The sequence below is a fragment of the Aphelocoma coerulescens genome (genome assembly GCF_041296385.1).
Source record: "Aphelocoma coerulescens isolate FSJ_1873_10779 chromosome Z unlocalized genomic scaffold, UR_Acoe_1.0 ChrZ, whole genome shotgun sequence".
NCBI lineage: Eukaryota > Metazoa > Chordata > Aves > Passeriformes > Corvidae > Aphelocoma > Aphelocoma coerulescens.
In genome coordinates, this window is record NW_027184085.1 from 22,505,134 (window position 1) to 22,528,539 (window position 23,406).

At 43.0% G+C, this 23,406-nt stretch overlaps 1 protein-coding gene across 2 annotated transcripts in view; it reads left to right on the top strand.

Moving 5' to 3' along the window:
• Positions 1–6,330: 6,330 nt before the first annotated feature.
• HOMER1 (homer scaffold protein 1) overlaps positions 6,331–23,406 on the top strand; it is a 97,116-nt gene continuing 80,040 nt past the window's right edge. The window contains exon 1 of one of the 2 annotated variants that reach the window (XM_069002362.1): positions 6,331–6,438. In XM_069002362.1, the coding sequence (XP_068858463.1) occupies positions 6,434–6,438 (5 nt within the window). In that variant the 5' untranslated portion in view covers positions 6,331–6,433. The remainder of the gene's footprint in view (positions 6,439–23,406) is intronic. The other variant, XM_069002361.1, reaches the window with a different exon arrangement.

Genomic DNA, 23,406 nt, shown 5'->3' on the forward strand with positions numbered 1-23,406 from the left:
CTACAATTTTCATTGGCAATTATTTCCTAGATAGCTGAAAAAAAAAAGGCTACAAATGTGCAAGCAAGTATCTGTAGTGGGCTGACCCTGGCTGGATGCCAGGCACCCACCAAAGCCATTTTATCACTCAATTTCTCATCTGGACAGGGGAGAGAAAATATAACAAAGGTTCATAAGTTGAGATAAGAACTGGGAGAAGTCACCAAATACCATCGTGGGCAAAACAGACTCAAGGATATTAACTGAAAAAAAATCAGAGCAGGATAATGAGAAGTAAACTAAATCTTAAAAATGCCTTCCCCCCACTCCTCCCTCCTTCTCATACATACTCTCTTAGCACTCACATGTAAAAAACACACTGTTTATTTTACAATGTTTTTATAATCTTCAGCTGAAACTGCAAAAACAAAGCTGAGTGATGTCTCTAGGTAAGCTTGGTGTAATAAAACAGAAATGACAAGTTGACATAATCAGTCTAGTGGCATAAACTGTGCTTTCTGTATGGTCAGAAAAAGCATTGGAGGAAATAACAGCCACTGATAAACCTAAGTAAGAAATAAAAGCATTAGTCAGGGATCAGTATCTTTTAAAAATTCCAGTAGGGGTGTACTGCCACAGAGCTGTGTAGGAGATGTGCAATACATTTCTGGTGGCAAGACAATGAAATGTTGGAAGTGGGTGCTGGAAAATTAGCATTCACTGGCAACAGGACAGAGTTAGAAATATTGGACCATAAGGCATCTCAGGGAATTATGTCATACAGTTGCTTTCAAAATTAAATCTAGTCTTAGTTTGAGAGTACCACATTTACTTGAATATAAGGTAACACTTATGTTTCTTCATCTATTCCAGGAGAAAAAATAGCGGTTGTAAAATTGGTCCAGAATCCCTCCAGGCCCACCTGATGTAAGAGTGAAGTTTTTTCTAGACTGATGAAAATGCAGACAAAAACCTTGGGCTCAGGGAAGAGGATGACATTTACTCTCCTCCCCTCTTTTCTCCACTTATGTATTAAATGCAGATCCTGCAAGGGAAAATGATGGAGAAGTGATCCCACTCACTGAAAGAATCCTGTGTGTGGGGAGGGAAATTTGTGATTAGACAGGAGAAAAGAGGGCAAGGAGAAGATACAAAGGAGTAGGAGGAGGGAAGAGACACTAAATAGCACCAATGGATGAGAAGTGAGGCAAGTGTGAGGGGCTGGCTCCCGCACCTTCAACATGAATAAACATCCTTGGTTTCCTTAGGGATTGTGGAATTTAAACTCACCTAGTACTGAACAAAGAGTACAAACAAACAGAACAAAATAGCTGATGTAAGGGAGGAGCAGTGGTACCCCAGCTGAGAGCTGTGGAAGAAGTCATATCTGCAGGCTGTGAGCTGCTCTAGCAAAGATACCTATGTCCTTAGTTACCTCTATTTTCTCCCACATGGAGTCAGTGATGGCTGCCATCTGTGATTACTTTTCAGTCATTGCTTCTTTTGCACCCAGTCCTTGTTTAGGGAAGCTACTCCTGAAGAGCAACAACCTTCGGAGTACCAGAAAAAACATTTATAGAAGGTTTATACTTGTTAATTCTTTTGCCCTTTAATAGCACTTTTTGCTCCCTTACTTGTATTAAACTCACTCAAAATATTTGGAGAGCATAATAATATGACATATTGGATTTTACTTTCATGAACCAAACAAGCCAATTTTAATTTTCTATTCTCACATAATTGCTCCGAGGTTGCCTAAACAACCCTCTAAGAGTTTCTTTCTGGTTTTGGTGCAGCTAGGATTCATTTGTTTTGAATGCGTCAGCTAGACCTGAACAAACAATTGCAGTTCAAATCTTTTCGCTGCTTAATATAGTTGAATGGGATTCCCTTGTCTTTTCCATGGTAATGGTAATACTCCTAGCCAGTGTGCAATCAACTGGTACAGATCTGGTTTTACATGGAGAAAAACAGGTACCATGCAAAATTAGGCAAAATGCAGACCTTTGTAGTGCTTCTTGATGTTCCAGCTCTGTACTGCTGCTCTTCCAGGACTTTGAGCAGGATAGTGGCCGTGTTGATTGAGAGGAGGCTTGAGATTCAGACAGCACAGCCATCTGGGTTTTTTTTCCATCTACAGGTATCCCACCGAGAGACTCAAAGTAGCATTCCTTTAAGAGATACCGATAACTCCTGCCAAGTTTACAGGTGTTGTCCCAGCTGGTTGGCCATCCTGGGCAAGGGTGTCAGAACAGGGTTTGGCAGCTCAATAGCTGGCTATGAATATACATGCCAGGAATATGCTACTTCAATGCTGCAAAATAACACTCTTTCTCCTGCACCACCCTGTGCTTTGCCTTGCCTGAAGCCATCCATCTCTTATTTGATTGTTGCATTACTTGATATTTTTGCAAAGGAGCAGGCACTGAGCTGCTGATGGTTTCCAAGCTTGCTCAAGCCTGCCTCCATCAAAGTGCTCTAGACAAAGAAGTGTTCTAAAATAGCAGGGGAAAAACCCCAAAACAACTAACTTAGAGCTGAAAATCTTGTCATCACTGTTAAAATTCTCCATGTTTTATCACTTCAGTCTTAAAGATGAGGTGACTGTGTATTTCTCCTGTTAATATCTATGATTAATCACCTTGCTTACTTTGTATCTGTATGTACAGTTCCACCTTAGCTGACATAGATCACCATGTTTTTTTATCATATATTAATTTAGGAAATGGCAAGACAGAAAAGGGATTTCAGTAAGCCTGGCAAGTATAAACAGAGGCTTTTCCCACAAGACAAATAATGTTAACTCAACAAAATCAACCTGGATACTAATCAAAATTATAAAAGGGTGTAATTGAGACAAAGCTTAAATCTTAGAGAAACCTGTCAGAACTGGAGGAAATGTAACACTAAATATGGAAGAGAAGTGATCAACTAGGTGGACTTTCTACACTTAAATGTGTTAATAGATAAACACTGTTTAAGTGAAGAATTAAGAATGAAAAAAAAAAGATGAATCATCAGATTTTCTTGGAGTGAAGCTTTCTTTGTCCCTAGAGCTCTGTTCCCCTACTCAGGATCTTATCTTTCCCAGTAATCATATTTTAGTACTTATAGAAGAGCATGAAATATACAGGTCATTTATTTCACAAGCCAATAAGGGCAGTCTTGGTATTCTACGTTTCTTTGTCCATGATTCTGTTCACACCTCTGATTCTCAAGTGAACACACCCCAGAGTTCAGTGTGTATTTGGCTTCTTTTATATTTTTCTCTTTTATCTTCATTCTTGGGGATTTCTGGGTTTGTACCCATGCTGTAGAAAAGTATACTTCATGCAAGACCAATATGTGAACAAGGTGAAATGCAGAGGCAGATGGAATCATCTTTGTGATATCTAAACAAAATACTGTGAACATAATGAAATACTAAAGCATTTGCATTAGTGTGTGAGCTTGAGCTGAAAGACTAAAGCTGATGCAAGTTATTCATGTGAAATTAAAGCCTTAGTTTCCTTGCTGTTGACCTGTCATTACTGCATGCAGAGTATCATTTCAGACTTTTAGAAGCTAATGAATATAGACTCCTAGATGAATCAATATGTACATATAAGCTACTTGTTTACGCTTGCCTAGTCTGCATTAATTTTGATCTTTTTCACTCTAATGATATAGAAAAAGGAGCTGTTGTGGAACTTCATCTGCACCCCCCCCACCGGACTCCAACACCAGAGAATACCTTGGTGTTATGATGGAAGCCTGTACACATAGTTTGATTTTTAGTGGAAAATACATAGAACTTCCTATTTCAGAGCTAGCAGGTGAAGCCCAACCACAGCAATTGCCATCCAGCTAAGTAACACAGCCTCATCATTACTGTGCAGGTTCTGAGTCTTGCACACAACTAACCTTAGACTGTTGCCACTCAGACGAAAGTTTTTTTAGCTCAGTGCCTTTACTGTAGCTTATGAGGTGGTGTGTGGGAAATGAGAAATGGGCAACTGAGGAAGCTGTTCTTTTCTGCCTCGGGAGGCAGTATGCCTTGCTGCTACTCCCATAGTAATGATTCATGCTGGGTTTCTTCTGTTTGTTTGTGATTGGAGGAGGTTTGCCTTAATTTCTCATCCTTGCTTTTCCCATGGTTGGTTACTTTTAGAGGTCAAAATGTTGAAACAAGAGTCTGTAAAACATGCATCTGTAAATTAACTTTTGGAAATATGCACCCTGACTCTGGGAAATCAGATTGTTAGGTGAATGCTTTAGCTGTCTTTTATTCCAGACTCTTCCTGGCATACACTTGGTCCCAAGTAATAGAGGTTCTATGAGAGAACAAACAACCCTTTGTTAAAGCAACATCTTTAATATGGCTGTTTTTGTCGTGCTTTACAAGTCTGTAATATACATTGGTAATACTCCGGGCTTCTTCAATTTTTATATGGAGATTGGCATCTAGTGTTGTATCAATATCTTCCTCTTATGCTCACTGTAGTTTAATAAGCCTCTGGTAGCTACAATCTCACTTAAGCAGAAAATACCATGAAAATACTGAAAGATATCCTTTCAAGGAACGTGTTCCACCTGGGGCATCCCAATATCCCTGGCAGTGTATTGGAGCAATTAAACCTAATGCTTACAAATTTAGGTAATCTCAGGGAGTTAATGGAAGTATTCGCAGAACCTAAAATGAGGTATATCCCTGCAAGATAATACGTGGTGCTGGAGCTTGGGCAACTCTGATGGATTAGAAGCATGCTGTTTGCATGGCACAATTGAAGAGCTGAGCCGAATATTGTAGGTCCTATCCAGCTTACAGTGCTGGCTCTTTCTTTGCTATAGTACTAGCGTCGATGTGCTGGAATCTGCATTTTTGGGGGGGACAGTTTTAGAATGGCTGCCGTGTTTCTTCCTCGTTTTCCCGGTAACGCTGTCTGTGTTGACTGTCTGCAGAGTGTCCGCAGAGCAGAGGGACGCGGGCCCGTGTTTTGGCAAGGCAGAGGGCTGGGAAGTTGCAGCAGCCACGTTCCGGAGCGGGCTCCGCGCCGCCTTCGCCCGTGACTCCGTGACACCGGCCCGAGCCGCCGGGCGCGGCGTTGCCGTGGAGACGGCGCCGCAGGGGCCGGGGGCGGGAGGAGGCGGCCCGGGCGCCGGCAGCGCCCCGAGCCCTCCCCGCTCCGCTGCCCCCCCGCCGCCGTTCCCTATTATAGAAGAGCTTCCGGCGGCGTGAACCACTCTGACATCATCCTCCGCACCCCGGTGACGTCAGCGCCGGGAGCGGGGCGTGACGTCGGTGCGTAGGGGAGCGCGGTGACGTGTTCTATTTAAAGCTCCCCGGGCGGAGGATGGAGGCAGAGCGAGCAGGTGCCGCCGCGGGCAGGAGCTCGCTGGCTGCGTGCGGCGCGGGGCTGTAGGGCAGGGCGCGGCTGCACTCCGCTCCTCTCGCCTCTTCCCTTCCCGTTCCCCGGGAAGGAGGAGCGGGACGGAGGAGCGGGCTCCGCGCGGCGGCTGCGCCTGCCCGCCGCGAGGGGACGAGCGGGCGGTGGCGGAGGTGTGAGGCGGAGGCGGGGGATGCGAGCGGGCACAAGCAGCGGCTCGGTGGCGCTGGAGCAGCCGGGCACCGCCTGAAGCGGCCATCGCTCCCTCCCTCTGTCCCACCGGCGGGGCTGAGCCCGTGGCCCCGCCGCAGAACAGCGCGAGCTCGACGGCGGCAGCCCCTCCCGCCGCTCGCTGTCAGTGACCGATCCGCCGCGCCCCAGGACGATGCCCGCCCGTTCGCTGCAGAAGAAGGCGTGACGGCGAGGAGCGGGCCCGCCGCCGCGGGAAGGAGGAGCGGCGCCCCGCATCTCCGCAGCCGGGGGTGGGCGGGCGGGCGGATCGGGGGAACGCGGCGCCCCGGTGCCCGCGGGCGACGCGCGGCCGCAGCTCGTCGGTAGCGGCCTCTTGCCGGGAGTCCGATGCCAGCGCCGGTGCCACGGCTCGCTCTGCCTTCTGGGGAAAATGCATCCGTGCCCGCCACGCTGCTGGCGGCCGTGCTAGGGGGAGCGGTGGTGTGGAGCTCTGTGCGCACCGCCTGCCCCATCCCGCTCCGCCTCTGAGGCACACAGAGCCCTCCGCGGCCGCGCACGTCCCGGCGAGAAGCGCCGCAGCTGCCGCCAGCCTTTCGCAGAGAAGGCGAGCGCCTCCCCGTTCTCCTGCAGGAGGGGATCCGTCAGCCCCCGAAGTCGCCGCTGCCGCCCGCCCGGGGCCCGGAGCCGCTGCCTGCGGGCGCCCGGCGGAGCCGGTGGCCATGGGAGCCCGGCCCGCGGGGGGCGCTCCCTAGGGCGCGGGCGGCCCCGTTCGGCCCCCGGCAGCTGCGGCGAGCCCAGAGCAGCGGCCCCCGCTGCCACGGGGCTGCAGAGCTGCCGGCGCGGCGAGGAGCGCCCCGGGGACGCGGCACCACCGGTGCCAGGCGCTGCCGGCCGCCATGGGGTAAGGATGTCGCGGGGGCCGCCGGGCTGGTGCCGGGGCTGGGGGTGGGAGCGGCTGCCCGCGGAGCTGTGGGCGCTGCTGGATGCGCACGGAGCCGAGGGGTCTCACTGGTGGGGTGCGCCAGCAGCAGGAATCCTGCTGCAGTCGGTGCCGTGCATCAGCCCGGTGAGGGGAGAGCAGCGCGATCCGTGAGGGGCGCACCACGATCTGCAGAGGTTCGTCTCCGCCGTAGTAGCCACATCGGAATTCTGGAAGAGCCGTCTCGGCTCCCAGTTCCCCACCGTGAGGACCTTTTCTGGGTTGTTAGGCGATGTTCAGACCTGAGAACGAGTGGTTTAAACTCAGTGCGCTAGGGGGAAATTCCAGAACAGCGAAGGCTCGCTTTCACTCTTCTGGAGTCTTCCGAGAATATCGAACAACGTGTGAATTTCTCAGTAAATTGAAGAAGGCTCTAAGGAAATCGGCTTCACAGCAGGTTCCCTAGTAAACTGGGGAATCCGCTTGAGGGTTTAGTGAAATGAGAAGGAATAAAATCTGTAAAATTAGTCAGATCTCATATAAATTGGTAGATAAAAAAGTGGCACAGATACCTATGAAAACTTTGCACAGTCGTATCCTTAGGAATTTGTATAATGATATGAAAAAATAGTCCATGCTGCCGAGCTTGTCTGATAGTGGAATGGAACTCATACATGTTCCAAAGCAACAGAAACCTGATATGATCTGGCAAACTGCAAGGTGAAGGCAGATTTTCAGAGCATTAAAAACACATTGTTTTAGTAAGATTTTATGACTGTAGTTCAAAGTCTACAAAAGTTACAAATCATGTCCTTTGTGTTTTGGTCACTTAGGAATTAGGATGTGAAACTGGCATATTACTATGGGAGTTACAGATGTCTGTTTCCTCAAGCTGTCTAGGACACTTGGATTCTTCAATTTATTAACTTCCTTGCATGTGTGGTGATAACAGCTGCATCCTTGTCTCTGCCCTATCACTGTGGGTCACAGTACAAGATGTAGGAAGGAATGACTCCTTACTCCTTAGGCTAGTTTTTATTTTTCTGGTGTCTTCTCTTCCATTAAAACAATTCAAACAGAATAAACCCAGACTTGCAGCTGTCTACATATCCAAGAAAATGATGTTTCAAAAATCTGCAAAAGGCTAAATGATATTATAATTTTTTTTGGATATATACTTAAAACTGCTAGTCAGACATAGGATTATGTAAAATTAAAATAATGGAAACCCTCTCATTTATTTAAAATCAATACTGTGATTGTAGATATTTGAGTTAAGTGTATCATATTACAAATCCAGGGAACTGTTGAAGAGGAGCAAACATTCTGTCTCCAGAACTCCAGTTCTGCTGGTGGTTTAGTGTCATAGCTTCTTAATAAACAGTACAAATCCCTATCTCTAGAGAGTTGAAATAATCTTAAGAACCACAGTTGTTGATGTCTTGAGTAGTATCTTGGTACATTAAGGTCAAGAAGACGAGATTTACTAGCAAATACTTTAAAGACATTTTAGACAGTATACATTGGGGTATTGCAATATAGAATTCCTTTGCAGATCATCTTCTAAAAGGGACAATAAACCCTGAAGTGTAGGAATGTGTTACTGGTGAGCCCCCATCTCTCTAAATCTGAGTGAGCACACCCAAGCCAGGGCCAGCACCCACTTACTGGATCTGTGGTTGCATATCAGACATTTGTTACTGTTCAGAGCACAGGTCTTGATTCAGTAGCTATTTTTTATTAATTTCTAAATGCAAGTGCCTATGGATTTCAGAGTATTTCTACACCAAGGTGCACTGACCTTTTAATTCAGCAGTTGATACTCTATAATCTACTAAGGTCTAAAAATTGAGTGTTCTAGAAGAAAGTTGCAAAATCATTGATAATTCAATGTACCTGGGTCACATGAGGGTCTGTGTATTATATTCAGTACTTAATGGAAACTCCTATGCTGTGTAAGCTTATAGAGTGATCTTGTAGTACCTGGCTGGTGGAGAGTTTACCTATTTCAATGGTTAGAACACAGAAAATTTGGGGGAGGGAAGCTGGCTTGCCAAGCTGGCAGTGGCTTTCTTAGTCTGATTTCATATAATGAAGAATTCACTGTTCTGCTGGTGTAGTTCAGACTGTTCGGCACGTGGAATACCATCAGGCAAGCCAGGTAATTATGCACTGGGTATGTGATGGAAACCAGCTGGTGAGTAACTGGGCTCTGGGCCATGCTGCTATTAAACATTTTTTTGGGAAACTTGAAACTAGAGAAATGGTCTGTAGAGTAGTTCAGGACACTTTCTTACTGCTGTATTCTGTATGTCTGTGGGTGTCTCTCGTCTCACAGGGGAAGGTAAGTGAATCAAGCCCTTTGGATTGTATAGGCCAGACACATAGAATGTCCTGTTTTGTTTCTCTATCTGCCAGTCTGTCTGACTTCTCCCAGTTCCTCATTCTTGTTGCATGAAGAAAAGTTCCTATCAATAGTTACTGTTGAGTGGTATAACCATTGTGGACAACCTTTTGTTGGGTTGACCAGCTACAATATAGCATTCTTTTATAGGGAAACATGGATTTTGTGTAAAAACTATGTTCTGTCCTAGTTGATAACATGTATTCATGTGTTCATTGTCAGTACTGCACAATCAGTCTTCTCTGAGCAGAAGTCTGATTGTATTAAAAATCCTCAAGAAACAGCTCTAAAGCATACTCAGGATTTATATTGGCAGTTTAGGCTGTTGTATGCATTGACCAGGTAAGTACTGTTAAAGCTGGAACCATTGCCATATTTTTGTTGTCACTGGTACTGCTTGTACTTCGATCTATGAGCAGGGAAAGTAGAGATTTTGTTAGTGGACTGTGATGCAGTTGTTGTTTAGGCTGGAATGAATACACTTCTTGCCAGACACAGTGGGGAAGCTGCACAGCTGTGAATTCTGGTAGGGATGCAGAAATTGATGTCCTGTTAGACATAATCTCAGGTATTAATTCCTGATTTATTAATGGGTAGTCTCTCCATAATTTCTTTACATGATGGCCTTTACATGATGGCTGTGGACAAATATCTAAATTTGCTACTTGCTTTTCCCATCACTCATGCTGGATTATAAGGAATTACAAGGTAAAAGCTTCTGTAAGATGTGCTCATCTCTGTCATGTCATGTTAATTAAGGTGTCTTTATAAAGGCTTCATCTTCAGTTTTGTTGGACTATATTTAGTATGTTATCTTCGTAAAGGTGGTTATGAAATGTGTCAGTTTGAGATGGCAGAATTAGAATACTAGGGTTCTTAAAATGGCTGGAAATTATTGAGAAAGATTAGTATCTTAGGGTATATTTTTTGGTGCTGTACTTGCTTAGAAATAAATATTTTAATTTTTGGTAATCTGCAGCTGGTTGATCCACTCCTAGCTCTTACACTGTTTAAAGTATGTGGAGTTAGTCAAACCCATTTCTTTAAATAGGACGAACTGCAGCCTTGTCCTGAAATGTGTTTGCTTTCTGGATCTGGGTTGCAGGACATGAACACTATAAAGCTCTTGAGAGCCAGAAGCATTACTGATCATTGAATTTGCCTAGGCTCAAATTCTTTAACCTGTTTTCCTTCCACAAGACTTTATGGTAGCTTTCCCAAAACTTTGTTTTAGCAACACTTTCATCAGCTGTGCTCCTCTGACACAAATACTGCAGATAGTAGAGCAGAAGGTGTAGCATCTTGGCACTAGTTCAGCATTACTGCAAGTCCTGGCCATCTTGCTGTCTCAGAGGTAAAGCAAGATGCTTATTGTGTGAAAGCAATGGCAGCAAAATACTTCATGTTGTCTTCTGTAGCAGAATGGAGTCTTAACAAGTTCTACAGATAACACCAACAAAACTAGATTATCTGTAAAGAATTAGTAATGTATAGATACCAAGACAGACTGTATGTAGATCAGCCTGAAATGGTTAATAAACTACTTTTCAGGCAACAATATGTGTAGACCTCTATCATGCTTAAATTATATTCGGTCACAGTCATTTTATGACTGCAAAACAAGCATGAGAAATCTGAACCAGATCTTCTGGCCTGGAACACATAAATGAGTGTCCTGAGCATCATGAGGGGATGATTGCTGATCTAGAGAAGGTATTTGTAATGACTTACGATTTCAATTAATCTGGTTTGGTACTTCCATGCATTACTAGGATTTTATAGGCCAACCCTTTAGGAAAAATCCTAACTCTGCTGAAAAGAAACATTTAAGTCCTTCCCATTCATCATGTTGAGATAATTTTTATTCTCAGTGCTTCAAGGCAAACATCAGATGTGTGTGTGTTCTTTGTGTGTGTATGTTCTTGTGATTTCATTTCCAAAACAGTGCTTGCCCTACCACAGTAACCACTATCTTTGCAGGGCTCAATTAGATGTTGAGCCAAAATCTGAGGATATACAGAGTCTTGGAGCCACAGAGATTGCAATGGCTTGTAATTCTGTAACAGGTCAGCACTTCTGATCAGGGAAGGCAATGACGCTTAACTAGAGCTAAGCAGAGTATTTCTGCCTGCTAGTTAGTAAAAGTTTTAAGTAGAATTTAGATACCATTTTAATGGGAATTTTTGTTGCAAAACATTTATTAAATATATTTGTATTTTAAAACTAATTTGATTAAAAGGTCTTAGCTAGTCACTCTTTAAATCATTGCTTTTCAAATCTGTGTCTGGACATTAGTGTACTTCAGAGAAGAGCATTATCTTATGATGTAACACTAATTTACCAGTAGTTTCTGATTAGTATAGATGCCTTGGACATCAGTTGAGGCTATGATTTTCCAATGTATTCCAGATCACTGACCATCTAAAACATTGCAGATACTTCCACCAGGTTAGAACTTAGTTTTTCTTCTCCTTTAGATATATATGTAATTTTGAAGCTGTTGAGGCCTAAAGTAATTACCAAGGACCAAGGTCTCTGCTAGTTCAAAAGTTACAAGTTAAGAGATGCTTAGTAAGGAAACCAGTGTGGTGTATTGATACCCAGCCAGGCTGAGACTAGGTCTGGAAAGGACCTTGCATGAGTATGTATCTATATGCCTGTGTTTTAACAATGTGCACTTTGTATCAGAGACAGTCTTCCATTGAAGAAGAATCTCAGGCTTCTCCATGTGTGTAGTTATAGTATTAATAGCAGGTAACTGCGACAGTGAACAAAGAAACAAAGTATTCTGTATTTTTTAAAGTGGAGAAAAACCCAGAATCCACCTTTTCTTTTTTTTTCCTTCTTTTTTAAAGATACCATGAAACATGTATTTAAATGCCCTATTTAAAAGCCCTACTTAGGTGAAAGCTTTCTGTAAAAAAATTTCGAAGAGCATGCTTTCTAGTTCAGGGTTTTGTGCTGTTTTTCCTGCAAGGCTTTTTCAGATATATTCAGTCTTAAAGGTAAGGTGTAATGGGTGTGAAAGCATTGCATTGTGAAAAATCTGCTTTTATATCCAGTTTTGATGGTAGGCTTCTTTTCCCCATTCTGTATAAAGTTTTTAAAATTTCCCAAGGCTCAGCCATGTGAGAGCCATCAAAATTTGTATTGTGTTCAGGACAGAAAGATTAGAGAGGAGAAGAGGCTAGAGGGAGCTGTGGGTTTATTCTACCTGGGCCTTGCACTATGCAGTGTTGAGCTCTGTTTTGTCTACACAGTGTCCTGGTAGTGGCATTACTCCATTCTGTGAAGTAATGGAACTGTGTTTCAATACTATATTGATTTTTGGGAACTGCATCACAATCATGCTTCCGGCAACAGAATGCACTCTGATACGCTTCTTTGGTGGCAAGTAGTGATGAATGTCAGTCATTGTTAAAAAATTAGTCTAGAAAGATACTGTTTAAACATGCAATAGATGATGGTGGATTGCCAGATACAAGCATATTTTGACATTTGCAGTAACTAGTCATGATTTTGGTTTTTTTTAGTTACAGTTATCAAGTTAGCTAACTTAAGCAGACTGCATCACTCGTTTGCTGTAACGGGAGAGGAAAACTTGAAATACATAGCTCCTTCAGGTTTTTCTTCTTCCTCCACATACATGCAAATGATTCACAGGCACTGTTTTGTTGATGTTTGTGGCTGTGCTCTTTGCCGACATCCTGATTATTAAATTTTCACAGATCCTGCCACGAAATGGTGGGAACCACAGAAGGCTAGCACTGCTTCTTCCACTTGTCTGCTACAGCACCCATGTTTGTGCAGTGGCTATGTCAGTACTGTAACCTAGCTGACTGCAAATACAGGGGTGTGCACAAGGCAAGGGCCACTACAGGTAGGATAGAGCTACCTTTTACTACGGCAGTGTCTGTTTATTCTGGTGGGAAATGTTCACAAAGATCTGAACTCAGACCTACCCCTGTTGAACTTTGATCCTCAGTCTTGAAGCTCAGGTCTGGAAAGGTTTTTTGTGATTGCTCACTAGCTTGAATCTCAGCTTATTGAGAAATGTTAATTTTTCCCCTTTGAATAGTGGGTTTTCTAGTAAAACAAAACAACACCAAAGCTGAACTGAACTCAGACCTACCCCTGTTGAACTTTGATCCTCAGTCTTGAAGCTCAGGTCTGGAAAGGTTTTTTGTGATTGCTCACTAGCTTGAATCTCAGCTTATTGAGAAATGTTAATTTTTCCCCTTTGAATAGTGGGTTTTCTAGTAAAACAAAACAACACCAAAGCCAAACGCAAACAAACAAAATCCCTAAGCCCAAACCGTACTAGGTAATATTGCTGAGTATAGAATTTGGGTTTGTAAAATGCTTTTAAATTACTTATTCTGTAAATAGTATGCTGTATTCTTGGATCCACAGACAATCTTGAAACTCTTCTTGTAATAGGACATATGATGAGATCTTCCTTGAGTTTTGAAAACTGAGGAATGAGCTTTAAATGATCAACACTTTACAGTGAAGTATTGGTGAAATAAATCATCTTTGACATGTGTTCTCACAATTCCTACTTCTTAGGCCTTAGGTTAATTTCTTAGGCCTTAGGTTCATTTCCATCAGACTGCTAGCCCTGGCTTGCCTATACAAAATTCTAAAAGAATGTACTGTGTGATATTGGAGAAAACAGTGTTTTCTCCAGTATGACTTACTGTGGAGTAAGCAGCCATGGCAGGTGTCCTAGGGTACTTTTCATGCTTATAAAAATAAGCATATGCAATAATACGTGCTGTGTATCTCTGTTGTCAAATGACTGTGTGCAGTAAACTGGGGTCCTAAGCAGATATTTGGATGATTGGCTTTAACCAGAATATCTGTGATTTTGCACTAGCTGGGTTTTTCACTGACTGTGTGTGACTAAAATGTTAACCTGCAATTAGACAAGAACACTTCTGTTGGATTAATTTACATTCAGCTTCTGCATACTGATTTCCAAGTGCTTTTTTTAGCATTCAAGTGTATGTCCCTTTTCTACATCTAGACATATGGAGGAACTGGTTTCTACGAGGAAACAGTTAGCAGTGCTTGGGAATAGGTGGTGTCCTGCTGATTTGAATTCTAGGTACTCATGGTTCTCAGAAGCACTGCACAGCTCAGCATGTCTGGCTATGCATGATAGTAAAATTCACAAGATCTTTCAGAAGTTTTCACGAAAAAGACACAGGTGCTGAAGTAATGATTATATAATGGTCTATTTTGGCTGAATTTTGTGAAATGAGCACTGAACACTAGATTCTCTAAGATAACCTCACATCTGAATGTAAATGCTGCCCATGTCTCTTACAATGGATCTTAATAGGCCACTTGAGATCTGAAGTAGTTTTTACTGAGTTATGTATTTGGTGACCTTAAATGAAAACAAACCAACAAAAACTTCTCCTTTTCTCCTCATCAATTATAGTTTTTAAAATCAGACTGCAACAAAAGCTAGAATAGTTCTATTACTGGGAGGGAATGATGAAGAGTATTATAGGGGCCTTTTCTATATGCCACTTTTATTGTTAGCAAGATTGGAGAATTAATATTATTCTGGGGTGAAGTTAGACAAGGAAAGACAATCTGCTTCTTCCCCAGTTGTTCTTAAAAAGAACAATTTTACTTGACATTAAAATACATTTGAAGAGCTCTTCCTCTTCCTCTTCCTCTTCCTCTTCCTCTTCCTCTTCCTCTTCCTCTTCCTCTTCCTCTTCCTCTTCCTCTTCCTCTTCCTCTTCCTCTTCCTCTTCCTCTTCCTCTTCCTCTTCCTCTTCCTCTTCCTCTTCCTCTTCCTCTTCCTCTTCCCCTCCTCAGTTACAACAGTAAATCCAACATTTAATGGATACCGCTGGTCTTGAGTGCTCAGAGATGGACATGGTACTCCTCAAATCACTTACACTAAGTCAGCCTTTGCAGATTGAATACACATCTAGATCTTGTAAAGGTTACCTTCTGCTCCACCATCTTGTTTGTCTTTTTGTCTTGGTACTTCTGCCACTGGCTAATGTTTTTGTAAAACCCAAGACTTTGCTTATTCAGGGAACCCTAAATCATTTTGTCTTACATCTATGCTATTCACCTTCCTGAAGAACTTACTCTTCATTTGCTTGTAACACTGGAAAAATTTTTGCAGTTAAGTCTGTTACGAGTACCTCCTGCTCATGGCATTCTATTTACTAGATTAACCAGTCTGTTTGTAACAAAATCTTTTAGTGAGTGGGAAATGGCAGTTTCTGCTATGTGGACTAGTATGGGATGCTTCAGTTAAGCCTCTTTTGGACATAAACATGTGAGCACTTGAGTGCTCCAGTTTGAGAAGACGACACCATGTTTATTATACAGCTGTAAAATGTCTTTAAATGCAGCTTTCTTTAAAACTGACTTTGCAATGCAGCCATTCTGTAAGTAGCTAATGAACCTGCTTGGTTTTGGCCACTGTTTTTTTCGTGGATACAGAAACACTGGGGCTTTGTTTTTTACATTTAATACCTGTTAGGATATTTATGCAAAGGTGTGGGTGAGGAAGGCTTTTCTAGTTCTTGTTTCACACATAGGTTTTGAAGGCATTGAACCCTACCAGTTCATTCAGGTACCATGTAAGGAAAATTTTTCATTAAAAAAAGGTCACGCTGAAATAACTAGCTCTTAACAAACGCTGGTTGCTACTCTTTGATTACATGCTTCTTAACTGTAGTAGCCAGCATTTATTGCTGAATGTTTTTATTGAGCTGTTAAATATAGGCCTCTAAAGTAGGCAATTTGAGCCAAAAATTCTGCACCAACTGTATGGTATCCATTTTTTTTCTCAGTTTTTCAAAATGCTGAGCAGTATTCTGAGATCCGATTTTTGAAAATTATTTTCATTTGAGTAAAGCCCTGACACCTACCTGCTATCTTGGCATTGAAACTAAGGTCATTGTAAATGTCTTTCAGAAGTATAGGCTAAATTTCAAAGTGATGTTTGCAAAGTGGTTGCTGATCTAGTTCTAGTACTAGAACTAGATCAGCATAGATCTAGTACACATAATACTTTGTCTTTACCACCCTCCACCAGCACAATCAAAGTAAGTGCATGAGCTGTCATGAAGAAATGTTTCTTTATGTTATTTCAATATCAATACCTGAGGGTAGTACTGATACAGTTGTGTTTCCAGAACTGTCACCTTCACAGAATCACAGAACAGGTAAAATAGGAAGGGACCACAGTGGATCATGTTGTCCAGCCTCCCTGCTCAAGCAGGGTCATCCCAGAGCACATTCCACAGCATTGTGTCCAGACAGTTCTTTAATATCTCCAGTGAGGGAGACTCCACAACTTCTGTGGTCAAGCTGTTCCAATGTGTGGTTACTTGCAAGAAGTTCTCCCTTATATTCAGGTGGAACTTCCTGTGAATCAGTTTCTGCCCACTGCCTCTTGTTCCATTGCTTGGCACCACTGAGAAGATGGTCCGCCACTAGTCCATTGTCTTGACACCCTTCCTTCCAATACTTGTAACATTGATGAGGTCCCCTCTCAGTTGTCTCTTCTCAACGCTGAACAGGCCCAGCTCCCTCAGCCTTTTGTCATAAGAGAGGTGCTCCAGACCCCTCACCATCTTTGTAGCCTCCGCTGGACCCACTCCAGGAGCTCCATGTCTCTCTTGTCCTGAGGAGCCCAGAACTGGACACAGCTCTCCAGGTGAGGTCTCGCCAGGGCTGAGTAGAGGGACAGGATCACCTTCCATGACTTGCTGGCAATGCCCTTCCTAATGCCCCCCAGGATACCACTGGCCACCAGGACACTCTGCTGGCTCATGGACAGCTTGGTGTCCACCAGGACCCACAGGTCTGCAGAGCTGCCCCCCAGAAGGTCAGCCCCAGCCTGTGCTGGTGCCTGGGCTTGTTCCTCCCCAGGTGCAGGACCTGGCATTTGCCTTTGCTGAATTTCAGATGGTTCTTCTCTGCCCATCTCTCCATCCTGTCAAGGTCCTTCTGAAGGGCTGCACAGCACTCGGGGCTGTCAGTCACTCCTCCCAGCATTTTGTCATAAGTGAATTTGCTGAGGAGAAATCTGCCCATTTTACAAGTCAAGGATGAACAAGTTAAACAGTTCTGGGCCCAGTATTGAACCTTAGGGAGACACCACTAGGGACAGGCTTCCAACTTTGCCGCTGATTTTGACCCTCTGGCATCTGCTATTCAGCCAGTTCTCAATCAACCTCACTGTCCACTCATTCAGTCCACACTTCCTGAATTTGTGTATGAGGATGTTGTGAGCAACCGTGTCAAAAGCCTCACTGAAGTTGAGTAGACAATACTGACTGTTCTCTGCTCATATGAGTTGCTTATCAGTGGCATGAACAGCCTAGTCCAGGTGTGGCTGTTCTTCTCTGCCTGTTGGGGTTCGTCCCCATGGCACAGCACTTGGCACAATTCCTTGATTGGTGCTTACTATGCAGACCTGTCAGACTTTTCCCTTGTCAGCCGCTGTAGTGGGCTGTGCAGAGCACTCTTTGTTCCATGCACAGTGTGTGCTCATACTAGTATATTTAAAAATGGATTGTGCCCTTTATCATTGTTTTACATCTTCCTACAGTGGGAAGTTGCCTGACAGTGCAAGGCATGTCATTGGGAGAGACAGGATTTGGAGCTATCTTAGGAATGCCTTTAGTGACCCAATGAGCAAACTGCACTGGAAACCTGTCAGGAGTGGTATTTGGGTGTCTCAGAATGTTTGGCATAAATGTGCTGTGAACAATCAGGGAAACAGACCTTGGACTCCTAGTTAGAGGTCAATACAGGTACAACCACTGCATCCAAAATTCAGTAATGTTTGCTAGGCTGTAAGTTGTCAGAAGGGAGGGACTTGCTGGCATGGTAATAATATGCTCAAAATGAATTAAAGAGTCTTTATAGATCCTGCAGTGCTCAATGGGTGATTCAAATTGATTTGTTATTTATGAATATAAAATTAATTTCTTTACCTTTCTAGGAGTCTAATTCAGTTCCTTGATACAAATGAAATTATCCAATTCTCATATTTTGATGTGGACCAGTGATTTTTTTCTTTGAAATTTAGCATGCAGATGTAGCACTCTGGTTGGGATTGCAAACTGTTTGAAGATCAGGTGCTGGTGGTGAAATGCATGGCTATTCAGCCCCCCCTTAGGTAAATTCTGATATTTCCACTGGTGCTGGTGGAAGCATGAGTTGAGCTTTGAAGTGTCTGCAGTCAGCATGTGGTTGTGCTAGTGGTTTATTTCAGGGTATTTATCTTTGAGGGTTAAGTGCAAAAGCTCTTAAAACTGACTGTTAACTGAAAAATTCTTAATGTCAAATAAGTGGTTTGTATTTTTAAGCTGGAAATGAAAGGCATGACAAGTGCCAGGCCCACTAAAATAAAAAGCTTTTTCATGTGGAGAGGGCATGTCAAAATTAATAACTTGGAGATGTGGAAAAAGATGGAGTGGACATGGCTGATTGGATGAAAAGTGGTAAGGAGGTGTGACTTTCTGTGTGAAGCTCTACAGGGTAGCAAAATGGACGTTTAGAGCCAATAAGGAGATGAATTTAAGCTATTAAGAAGCAAAGAGGAGTTGCTAAAGACTGTGGTGCTAAATGAGGAAACCTTATTTTACTACAGACATATATTTTAGACAAATTCCAAATGTGGAGCAATAAACAAGGAAGATATGTATTCCTTGGTTTTTTGTTGTTAACAAATTGCTAAGACATCTAGTCTTAATAATAACAAAATTATGACTAGTATTATTTTAGCATTGTCTCTCAAAGTCAAAGATGATTGGAAAAACAGCAGTTACACTAATTTTTAAATAGTATCACTGCTTACCATATAATTGCCATTTATCTCAATGGAAACACATGTTGACTTGATTCTATGATTTTGCATTTCTTCTATTACTTTCTAGGTTCTAGAATTCTCATCAGTCTATTGTCAAAAGCCCCAGCTTTGCCACTTTGCTTCATAGCTGTGAAACAGCCATCAGAACAAAATTCTTGTCATAGGCAATGATGAGACTTGATGAAGCATGCAAAATCACACTGAATGTCAAATTAGAAAAAACTGTGTTGGCATTGTTTATTGAACTCTGCCGTATTTTATGGAATCTAAGGTGATGTGAGATTGCCACTGTTATTATTTCAGTGTTCTACACAGCTTCATGTCCTAGTGCCAACCCTCTATTCTCACTTCCTTCATGCTTGTCAGTGCTGCTGAAGAATGTTATTACAGCCCCTAAATTGATCTAACCAAACTTTAGAACAGAGGGTGTTCACTTACAGACAGTCTTGTGCTTTCGTGTCAGGACAAAGCGAGGAGTTTCAGTCAGTCAATTTTCTGAATTTGCTGCTCTGGGAGGCACTGGGTGACACTGTTGTCTTATGACCCTTAAATCCCGCCAAAGACTATGATTAACATCAAAAACCCATTATGTGCTTGCTGTTTCTACCAATCTGTGCCTCAGCAACAGCACCTAAGTGGCCCCATGCAATTTGGCTTAATTCTTACCTTGTTTAGTCAGCATCAATTGGTCTAATTAGTTATTTGTGAATGGCATAAACAGCCCTTATCACAAGCTGAAAATTGTTTGGCATAGGAAGCTACTGAACTTTAAATCTTAAAGAACCCATAAATTAATTTTAGGGTGTTTGTAAAAGGTGAAAAGGAAAATGTGCAGATCATTAATTGTGGAGATACTTACAGCTTTTTACCGGCTAGGCTCGTAGTTCAATGCCTTAGAAAGCCTCGGGCAGCCTAGAGAGGTAGCACGGGCAATCCAGCATTTCAGTAGCTCTAAAAGCAGCAATAGTAGTTGCAAAGCTGATACCACCAGCAGAAGCAAAGAGGGAGAAATACAGCTTTTGGTTACCAATTCCTGCAATTAGAAGCTTTCAAATAGAAACAGAGACAAGATGTTCGCAGAAAGGGTGCAAGCCAAAGAGGCCGGGCCCCCTCTTGGTCCTTTCTTTTATTGGGAGAAGGGGAAAGGGGAGGACTGGGGGCGGACCCGGGGTGACCGGCCAATGAGACACTGCTAAAGAGTTTGAGTTACATTTGGTTTTGCCTGCGTTTGGAACAAAGGGCTTCAGAGCACATGACAGAGGCAAGTGTCTTGGGGAGGGGGAAGGGAAGCTTGGAACAGGCAGCAACAATTCCCTATCTGTTTTTCTTTAAAGCTGGGTTGTAACTCTTAGTAACTTAAAGTGCATAGAACAGTAACAAAACAACAGTGCAAAACGTAATTGGAATCTATGGTCCCTACAACCCGACAGTACCTAGGATGTCTTTAAACTAGTTCCTCAGTTAAAAATTAAGGGGTTTAGTCAGGACATCTATGGTATGGGGTATCAGGACGAAGATTTACAAAATATAGTGCAAAATGTTAGTGCAAAACAGTGCAACTTAACTTAAGGGATTAACATCAAAATCTGGAGTAGGGGGTTTACATGAGGGTGCAAAATCAGGATCTTTTTTACGGCGTTTCCTCCAGGAGGCAGTTTTAACCTCCTCGACTTTTGAGGAAGTGACATAAGGTTTTATCCATTTCCCTGGGATCCACCTCAGTCCTTGAGGGATAGATACACTGGCATACCCATGTCCCCAAGTTACAAGTTTGTATGGTCCTTGGATTTTTTGAGTCTCTGGGTCCCGGATCAGGACTTCTGGATTCTCCTTCAGTTTCTGTCTCCTGGTCTTCTGGAAATGGCGATAGATGGGAGGGTTTGGATCCTCAAAGGTGCCGTTCAGGAAGTTTATGGTAAACAACACTTTGCTGACTCTGAGGGCAGGTGAGTTGAGTTTAGTGGTCCCTGACTGTTGCAGCAGCATTCACTTGAGGGTTTGATGGGCATGTTCAACAATGCCTTGTACAGTTGGGGAGTGAGGAATACCTGTAACATGTCAAAATCCCCACTGCTGATGAAAGTTTTTAAACTCCTGAGAGGTGCAGGCAGGTCCATTATCAGTTTTTATCTCCTTACAGCATAAGCTTGGACAAGATGTTTTTCAATGTCCTTAGCTTTTTCACCTGCATGTGCAGAGGCATACATAGCACCAGAGAAGGTATCAATAGAAATGTGAATGTATTTTAATCTCCCAAATTCAGGGAGATGTGTGACATCCATCTGCCACACTTCACTGCTATTAATGCTTCTGGGATTGACCCCCATGCCCAGTGATGGAAGCTGTAGCTTCTGGCAGTTGGGACATGTTGCCACTATTGCTTTTGCCTGTGTCCGCGACAGATGGAACATGTGGATAAGAACAGGAATATTTTGATGGTACATGGCATGGCTCAATTTTGCTTGTTCAAAAACTTGGGGGAGCTTTGGTAAGTCGGCTGACAAAACTATGTCTGCTGGCATAGCCAGAACATCAGCTGTACGATTACCCTCTGCAATAAATCCTGGCAGGTTTTTATGTGACCTCACATGCATGACAATATAGGGATGCTCTCTGTGGGAAACCAGAAAAATTAGCTTTAAGACCAATAATACATTTTTTTGTTTAAGATTTCTTTTAGGAGAGCATGCTCAGCTCTAACAGTTACTCCAGCTACATATGCTGAGTCTGTGACCAAATTAAAGGGTTCTTTGAACCTCTCAAATGCTCTGACGACGGCTGCTAGTTCAGATACTTGTGGTGATCCCTGGATTACTTTGATGTCAGATTCTCACTTTTGCGTCTTTGGGTTTTTCCATGTGATCATTGATTTTTTACTCTTTCCTGAAGCATCAGTAAAAATGGTCATCGCATCGAGGGGTTTTCTACTTTGAATCTCTCGAGGGATGAAAGAGAATGCCAGGTTGAAAAATGTATGTTTTGGGTAATGATTTGAGATTCGGCCTGAGTAACTATCCAATGCAATTTGTAAATTTATATTATTTTGAAGTAGGTGATCTAATGTGTCTGTTGTTACAGGTAAGTAGATGCATGCAAAGTCACATCCTGCCGGGGTGCAGAGCTTTGCTCTACCCTTCATGATAATTTTTGCTATTAGTTCTTGTGGCTGTGTGATGGTCTTAGGCGGTTGGAGTGGAAGGAACACCCATTCAGTATGATGAGGGGTTCCTTCTGCTCTTTGTCCCACTGAAATATGAGGCCGTGAAAGCGTGGTACCTCCCCTAGAATGACAAGCTTAAAGGGTAGGGAAGGCTGATACATGTGTGCTTGTCTGGTGGAAATGATCTCTTGTATCTTTTTGAAAGACTGCCTTGCCTCTTCTGTCAGGGATCTAGGGGATGCTGGACCGCCTTCCCCTTTTAACAGGTTTGCAATAGGAGCTACATCCTCTGTGGTGAGTCCTAACCAGGGTCTTAAATAATTCGGTGTCCCACAGATGTGTTGCACTTCCTCTAGTGGTTTTGGGTTATTATTAATGGTGACGGGTGTTGGTGTGATAGAGGTTTCTGTGATTTTGAGTCCGAAGTATTTTCAAGGGCTTGTTCTTTGCATTTTTTCAGGTTGTAATTCAAAGCCTTTGGCCTCTAGGGCCTCAATCACCGTGTTAAGTGTCTACTCGAGATACTGATTATTGGGAGCACATACCAGTACATCATCCATGTAATGTAGGATGATGGCTTTCTATGCTTTGGCATGGATGGGCGATAGAATTTTGGCAATATACTCTTGGCAGAGAGTTGGGGAATTTTTCATACCTTGGGGAAGCACAAGCCAATGGTAACGTTCCATGGGAGTTTCACAATTAATAGAGGGCACAGAAAATGCAAATCGAGGGACATCTGCAGGGTGGAGTGGAATATGAAAGAAGCAATCTTTAATATCAAGAACAGCTAAATGCCAATGTTGTGGGAACATTGAAGGTGATGGCATACCTGGTTGAAGGGGTCCCATGTCTTCAATAACCTTATTGATTTCTCTAAAATCTTGGAGGAGCCTGTATTTGTTCTTTCCCGGTTTTTGTATTACAAACACGGGTGTATTCCATGGGCTGTTGGTACGATATTCCCTTTAGCCAATTGTTCAGCTACTAATGTTTTGAGTGCCCCTAAGTTTTCTTCTTTAGCGACCACTGGTTAACCCACACTGGTTCATCTGTTTTCCAAGTTAGCTTTTGTGGTTGGAACTCTGCTCCAGCGGCCGCAAGGGAAAATTTTGATGTCTAGGGGTGATATCAATTTTTTTTCCCCACTGAGATATGGCATCCCTTCCCCACAGCGTGAATTTGGTGTCCAGGACATATGGACGAAGTGTTGCTATTTGTCCTTCAGGACCTTCAATTTGAATGGTGTATTTGGATTGCTTCGCAATTTGGGTACCTCCAATCCCTTGTATGATACCCTGAGACTGCAATTCTCATTGCACAGGCCACTCATCAAATGGAATGACAGACACATCAGCCCCTATGTCTGTCATTCCCATGATACTGATTTTATGTGATCTGTGATGGAGCTTACATTCTACTACAGGTTTATCGTTTCCCAAAACCTCAGTCCAACAGATGGTTGGGATGTGACCATCTGTGGGCAGGTATTTGGGCAGTGGAATGGCCTGTGCAATGCCT